The 8,182-nt window shown below is 40.9% G+C and overlaps 1 protein-coding gene across 1 annotated transcript; it reads left to right on the top strand.

Moving 5' to 3' along the window:
- The first annotated feature begins 4,698 nt into the window (after positions 1–4,698).
- OR52B2 (olfactory receptor family 52 subfamily B member 2) lies at positions 4,699–5,766 on the top strand. The gene has a single exon (XM_060605832.3). It carries the CDS (start codon positions 4,798–4,800, stop codon positions 5,764–5,766), a length of 969 nt encoding a protein of 322 aa, XP_060461815.1. The 5' UTR covers positions 4,699–4,797.
- The last annotated feature ends 2,416 nt before the right edge of the window (positions 5,767–8,182 follow it).

Consider the following 8,182-nt stretch of genomic DNA (forward strand, 5'->3'; position numbering starts at 1 on the left):
GGAAGTAGAGATGTGAGAATGAGACAAAGGATGACAGATTGCAGTATGGCAGAGCACAGGGTGGGAAGGATGGACACTGGGGGAAATGTCAGTGGGACTAGGAGGTGGCATGAGAATGCAGAATGGGGAAGAATGCCAGGAGAATGTGGGGGAAAAGACTCTTCTTGATTAAAAAAAATTTTTTTAAGTAGCCTTCGTACCCAGTGTGGGGCTTGAGATCAAGAGTCACATCCTCTACTGACAGAGCCAGTCAGGAACCCCTGATAAATGTTTGAGGGCAATTTATAGAACAATCAGAATCAGGCTGTACCAAGGCAGGGTTTATCAGTGGGGGCTCTTCATGAAAATGGCTCAGATTTTGATCACCACCTTGGTGAAACAGGTAAAACTACTGGTGAAAGATTAACTTACTAATTCCATGGTCATTTGTTCAAATTATTTCCTAAGTACCTATGATATGCCAGACTCTGTGCTTAATGCTGTGAACTCCCGGTTCCAGAGTGAGGAGGACTCTTGAGGAAACTTTTCTTGGTAATCTGGTTAGCAGGTGTGTCTAAGCCAGAAAAGTTCTCCCCTTTCTGTCTTCCGTCCTGTACTTTGCAGAACAAGTATAGAGACTGGGACAAGAGAGTGTGCTTTGGAGCTGGGTTCTCCATGTTTTTGCCATCACAACATAAAAATATGGTGGATGATATTTACACATGATACACCACCATATGCTTACTCAGATTTTTACAAAATCTTCAAAATACAGGGAGTGAAACAAATGGGTAGGTGGAAATTTTTCTTGAGATATTTATTTATTAAAAAATATGAGTCACTATGTCAGTGAATTAAGGGTATATCAGCACCTCTACAGTATAGATAACACTGACTTAAGATTATGAAAACATTTTACATCCTGGCTTTAAGTGCATGTAAGAGTGAAGTTATTAGAGACAAATCTGCATTTGCTCCAATTTATTAAAAGAATAAACCATTCACAAATTTTTGTACCTTATGTACAAAAGGAATGTCTTGTGACACATCTTATAACTAATCTTTCCTATATATTTTGCTGCAAACAGAGGCCACCCTTTTAACGTGGGTTGAGGGGCAGGCTGTTTTATCCATTTGGGACATGCTTCAGGGTGTAGAGCCTGTACTTTTTGAAGAACCTAAGAGTGGTATGGGGTGCCTGGGTGGCTCAGTCAGTTAAGCATCTGACTCTTGATTTTGGCTCAGGTCACGACCTCATGGTTTGTGAGTTGGAGCCCTGCATTGGACTCTGCATTGATAGTGTGGAGCCTGTTGGGATTCTCTCTCTCTCCCCCCCCCCTCTCTGCTCCTCTCCCGCTTGTTCTCTCTCTCTCCACCCCCCCACCTCCCAAAATAAATAAACTTAAAAAGAATAAGAAAAGAACCTAAGAGTGGTGAAAACCACTTGAGATCTGAAGCACAAAGAAAATGGGAAAATAAAATTACTACTCATTTAAGTAAATATCTACATAATACAACTAGGCCAAAAAGTAACTGATTCACTCCTATATGGTTATCTAACAGTTATACTGGATGTGGTTTGTGAGTGCATTTTAATATGTTGTTCTGATGTTAGGAGAGTCTTCCAATGTTAAAACTGCATGAAGACATAAAAAGCTTTTACATAACTCCCTAAAGAGAAAATGGGAATAACCAAAAAATAGAGTTGGTTGGTACTTGCAGGAAGAAAAGAAGACACTAGGAGGAAAAAGAGACAGTAAAGTCTGCTCAGGGAGCTGTGGAAAGAAGTGGCTCCATTTCTCCTTAGTCTGGACTAAGTCTTTCCCCTGATGCTCTCTCCTGGCTCTCCTTGATTCTAGAGCTGAAGCTCTGATGCCCATCATTCCATCCTGGGATTCTATAAATGATGGAGACAGTCTCTGTTTCTCCTGACAGATGGGTGTTTTTCAAAGCTTACCAGAGAAGCCTGCCAGGTAGTTAGTTGTGACCCAAGCTAAGTTCATCAGTGGTGGACCTGCCTGGTGCATCACCCAACCCTCAGGTCTTGGTTCTGAGACACCAGGTCCATCTGAGAGATCTATTCTCAGGCTGTTTTTCTCTCTTTGGGCACTTTTCTCATCCCTTTGTACTCTTCTTTATCTTGGGAAAGGAATTTTCTTTGGATATTTGGATGAAGAATAAGACTTTAATGTTGCTGAATATTCATTAAGGTGTTTTGCCTATTGAGGAAAACAATGGGACAATGGTCAGAGAGGCTTATAAATAATAAGAAGAAGAACAATAACCTAGTCTTTGGAGCACTTTATCTGAATTAACTGATTTAATCCTCCTAATTACCGCATGCAGTTCATTGCTAGTCACATGTTACAAATGAAAAAAGGTGTGCAGGAGTAAAGCAACTTGCCCAAGGTCATGCAGCAAGTCAGAGAAGAACTGGGAAACTAACCCAGGAAGTCTGGCTCCAGAACTTAGTGCCCTCACATAATGCACCTCTTCCCTCCCACTTAGTATGGCTCCTTGTGCCTTCTCCACCATTCTGGATCTTCTCTCTCATCTAGATATTCTCTTAGGGTCCTGGGAGGTACTTTCTGTGAGACTTTGGATGTCCCTCTTTGTGCCTGTGACTTTCTTCTCTTCTTATCCCTCTTCCTAAATGAGCCTGGAACCCTCTTGCTGAGAATACTCAGCAGGGTTGAGATGGGGCCCTCAGAAGCCATTGAATGAAATGAAAGTCCTTCATCACACAGACAGTAACCTTCTTTCTGCAACCTCAATAACAGCTATCCATGCCTCGATGCGTTTCTCCCTGCCTTGCCTTTGCTGGCTCACTATTGGAATTTTTAAACATCATTAGAATTATAGCAGAGAGCTGGAGTTGTTTTTATGAGGACTTATATCAAGTATTTTTTTATTGAGAAGGGATGCATTAATAACTAATGGGGTTAAGAGAAGTGAGGAAAACTTTCAGTGAATTTTCTTCTAAAGAAAATGAATTTGTTTTCTGGTGGCGCTTTTGTTTACATAAATTTGGTGCCAATGCTTTAGAATAGAGGCAGAACAATGCTACCAGTGGCTCTTCTTCTCTGTACTTATCCCAGCAAAGCTCAGCCTCTCATCTAAATAGAAGTTGAATGAATATTTAAAATATACTGGCTGGAAATATGTCATGTTATTAGCTCACCTGGGGACCACACTTCCCTGAATCTGGCCCTGTTCCCATTTCTGTCCCCACCTATATAGTCCCATTGATTCCTTCCCACAGCCCTTCATGCACTGAACAAGCGCATCTGCATAGGGGCAGGGGGATAGCCTCATAAATTGGGGCTTTCATTCCTTTCGATGCCTTCCTCCCTGGGACGCTCTGAACCATTATCAGTAGATCCAGCTAGTATTTATTTGGTAACTTTATACTTCTTATTCTCTCCTTATTCTCTCTTATGGTCCCTTTTCTCCATATTCCCTTCCAGAGTTTTAATCATCTTTTCTCTAGTCCTAATAGTTGCAGATGGTCTAGAGCTTCAGAAGGAAACAAATCTTACCTGAGTAGTGGGAAAAGCTAAGGCAAGAAAGACTTTATGCTTACCCTTTCTTATAGAATGGAAACCTGGATCTTTCTGAGGGTGAAAACAAGTGGGGTAGGAGGAGGGCTATCTTAATGGAGCGACAGGGGAGTGTATTGGTTCCCTGTACTCAGAGTAGTACAGAGTAGTACTCAGAGTAGTTCCTGGGGGGCTCTTAAGGATAGGGAGATCTAGCCTAGAGACACCTTTATGGAACCATTTGGGGAGGAGTATGAGAAATCACAAGGAGCAGGTGATGAATATGGCCCCTCTCAATTTCTTTGGTTGCTCCATTCCTTGCTGCCTTTAGGGAAGATTTTAATTTGAGTCAGTGTGGAGAAATACATACCTTAAGCTTCTTCTGGATATCATTTGGTGCTCCATTTTCATGCATAGGAAGCCACAAGTGCCAAGATATTAGGCCAGTCTCATGTGAAATATTCAGAATAATAGCCAGATAAATTTAATATGATTAAATATAATCAAATTAGAATATAGTTTAGCTAATAGATCTTCAGGAAGGAGATACATTGTTATGAACATAGGCCATTACAATGTGGTGAATTTTAAGGAAGTATTTTAAGGTTAAAATTTGAGTAAGTAGAAGTGGAAGGGAAGGGAAATTCAGGTAAATAGAGAAGGAGCAAAATCTTGGGGGACAGGAAAAAATATAACACAGGTAAGGGCACAAATGCCACTTGTATGGAAATGGTAGAATGAGGTCAGAAAGGTATGGTGGGGCCAAATTTTGGGAGTAGGGTGACGGAGGCAGGGTGAAGCCTCTATTGTTTTGTTTTTTTAAATATTTATTTATTTTGAGAGAGAGAGACAGAGACAGAGACAGAGAGAAAAAGGCAGAGAGACAGAGTGACCCAAGAATCCCAAACAGGCTCTGCACTGTCAGTGCAGATCCCGATACAGGGTTTGAACTCACGAACCGTGAGATCATGACCTGAGCTGAAACCAAGAGTCAGATGCTTAATTGACTGAGCCACCCAGGCGCCTCTGTCTCTATTGGTTCCAGAAGCATGACTGACACAGAAGGTCTACATGCTAATGAGGCATCAAGGGTCAGAAGTCATTCCTACACTCAAGTGAGCATTCTCTGGGAGAACTTGCCTGTGGAGAGTCCCATGGTTTAGAACTTGATGCTCTCTTGTATGATCTCCATACACACTCAGAGATCCTTTCTGTTCCTGTCACCTTCAGCAGACTCATCAGCTTCTGAGTCATTATAGAGAGGACTCTAAAGTGCATCATGACTCACACCAACTTTACCATCTTTCACCCTGCAGTTTTTGTCCTACTGGGCATCCCTGGATGGGAGGCTTACCACATTTGGCTGTCAATACCCCTCTGCCTCATGTATATCACTGCCATTGTGGGGAACAGCATCCTGATAGTGGTCATCATCACAGAACGTAATCTTCATGAGCCCATGTACTTCTTTCTCTCCATGCTGGCCATCACGGACATCCTGCTGTCCACCACTACCGTACCCAAGGCTCTAGCCATCTTTTGGCTCCATGCCCATGACATTGCCTTTGATGCCTGTGTCACCCAAGTTTTCTTTGTCCATGTGATGTTTGTGGGGGAGTCAGCCATCCTATTAGCCATGGCCTTTGACCGCTTTGTGGCCATCTGTGTCCCCCTGCATTATACAGCCGTGCTAACATGGCGTGTTGTGGGAAGGATTGGTCTGGCCATTGTCACCAGAAGCTTCTGCATCATCTTCCCAGTGATCTTCTTATTGAAGCGGCTGCCCTTCTGCCGGACCAACATTGTCCCCCATTCCTATTGTGAGCATATTGGAGTGGCCCGCTTGGCCTGTGCTGACATCACCATTAACATCTGGTACGGCTTCTCAGTGCCCATTGTCATGGTCATCGTGGATGTGATCCTAATTGCTGTGTCTTACTCACTGATCCTCCGAGCCGTGTTTCGTTTGCCCTCCCAGGATGCCCGGCACAAGGCCCTTAGCACTTGTGGCTCCCACCTCTGTGTCATCCTCATGTTTTATGTTCCATCCTTCTTTACATTATTGACCCACCGCTTTGGACATAACATTCCTCGACATGTCCATATTCTGCTGGCCAATCTTTATGTGGTGGTGCCACCAATGCTCAATCCCATTGTCTATGGTGTGAAGACTAAGCAGATCCGGGAGGGTGTAGCCCACCGGTTCTTTGACATCAGGACTTGGTGCTGTGCTTCCCCTCTGGGCTAATGGCTCCTCAGGAATCTGTCCTCCAAGCTTTATCAAGGAAATTAAGTGTGAAATACAGGGATTTCCTGGACTAAGAGGGCTTTTACTTCTCTTCCTCTTTTTCTTCGTGGACCTTCTTTGTGGTCCTCCTCCAACTTTTCTTTTTTCCTCTTCTGGTTCTTCATCTTTGCCTTCTTCTCCTGTTTCTTTGTATTCTTTATCTTCTTCTCTTCTCACACCCCTCCTCCACAACCCAGGAATAATAACTAAGCATACATGCTTCTGATGTGAACATTTGGTATCTTCAGTAGACCAGACGTACTCCAGAAACACAGAGAACTGAACATAACATGAAGTGAGTTATGAGTACATGGATAAAAAGTTTTAACATCTGAAGAGATTACAGTTTCTTTTTTTTTTTTTTATCTCCAAATGTGCGTTGATTCTTTGTACAAACTCAAGTAGCTCTTCACTCACTTTTATAATGGCAGTTGTTTTTGAAAAACAGTCATACGTGTCCTTCAGCCATCTGGAAAACTGCTCATTCTTCAAATTTCAGATCAAGAACTACTTTCCCTGAAAACTCTTTCCTGACTTTTCCAGGCAGTCCAAGGTTCCTATCTTTGTACACTGATTGCATCTTGTACAAATCTCAAAATGTATGTAGTGAATTGTAATAGGTTGTTTATTTATTTGTACCCCTAATTGATTGTAAATTCCTTGAAATCAGAAGAGTATGTGTCATTCATATTTGTACTCTCAGTGCATTATAAAATGCCTGGGACACAATAAATGTTTGAAAAATGAATGGGAGCACAACTACCCAATTACCTCCTGATGTTAGAACAGCATTTCTCTTATGCACTTAAATGATCAGCTAAATTAGTCCACACACCAGGGATGAGTAAACCAGTTCCTCACAAAGTCACTTTGGTGTCAGGGAAGTAAACAAGCTGCAGATTGCAGAGTTTCTTCTTGCATGTTTGCTGTAACACAGACATCAGGGAATAGACTAGAGTAGGAGGAAACAGGTCACTCTTGATTTTCTCTTCTAACCTTGCTCCTACCCTTCTCATTATTAGTAATTATAGCACATTGTTCCTGGACAGGTTAGCAAAGTTGGAGTAGTCTCTTGGAGTTCACAGTCTTGACCTTCATTCTTTCATGCTTTTTCAGAAAAGGTCATGTACACTCATTTCTTCAACCACCACTGATGCAAATGAGTACAACATCTCTTTCTCCATCCTAGAACTCTTTTTTGGGGTATTAGATGTGTAAATCTACATATTAACTGGATATCTCCTCCAGAATGTAGAACTATATCATTCAGGCTAGCTTTTCCTCCCGTTCCATTCCTTTTCTTAGGAACTAGATTATGATGATTCCAGCAACTACATTGAGCTGGAAACCCTGGGGGAATTTCTCAAATTCCTCTCTGTCCTGTTCCTCAAGAAGTTAATGATTGTTACCAATATTGATTGTACCACTAAATAGCTATGTGGATAATACTTGGGAGTCCTGTCAGGATTAAAGCATTGCCCCTGTTGCTTTCTAGCTGTATGAATATGTGAAACATATTTCATTGGTAAAATAGGGATAGTAATAATATCTCATAGGGTTGTTGAGAGGATTAAGTGAAATAAACCATATATGTAGTAATTAACACAATCCTTGTCTCATCATAAGTATCTGAGAAATATTTCATTAATGCTAAGTTCTTAGTATTGTTAGTCTTCTTTGTAACATTGCCTCTACCAATTAATTATGTCTGTTATCATCTTTCACCTCAGATACTGCATTAGCTTCTTAATTGATTTCATTGTTTTCAGTCTTTTACACTGTAACCTAAACTACCAATTGACTCGAAGTTAAACATTCTAAAAGGCATGGCTAATGATACTGCTTTCTGTCAAATACTTTCAAGTAATCTTCATTACTTATAGAACTGTTTTCCATAGAATATTCTACAGAAATAGCGGATATCATAATGGATATTTAATAAAAAAGTTTCATGGTCAAATAACTGAAAAATGCTTACACTCTGTGGTCATGCACATGTCTGTCCAAGGGAAGGCTAGAGTTTGCAGCGTATCTCCACACTAAAGTGACCATTGATACTTGTGTCCACATCCATATAATTTTTCTGAGAGCACTTCACTTTATATCTCTAAAATAACCTACTGTTCCATTAGCCACAGTTTAGAAATCATGGGACTACAGGGTAATTTCTAAACTAAGCATTAACTTCATAATCTAGTCCTAACTGACTTTTCCATTACTATCTCAAAACACACCATATAGTAATACATAGATAATAATAATAATTAAAACAATACCTAATGTTTATTAAGAGATTAATCTATTCTGGGAACCATGTTAAGTGCTCTGCTGCATTAGCTTATTTAATCCTTATACAGCCTTATGAGATAGTACCTTT

Source organism: Panthera onca, chromosome D1 (genome assembly GCF_046562875.1).
Source record: "Panthera onca isolate mPanOnc1 chromosome D1, mPanOnc1 haplotype 2, whole genome shotgun sequence".
Lineage (NCBI taxonomy): Eukaryota > Metazoa > Chordata > Mammalia > Carnivora > Felidae > Panthera > Panthera onca.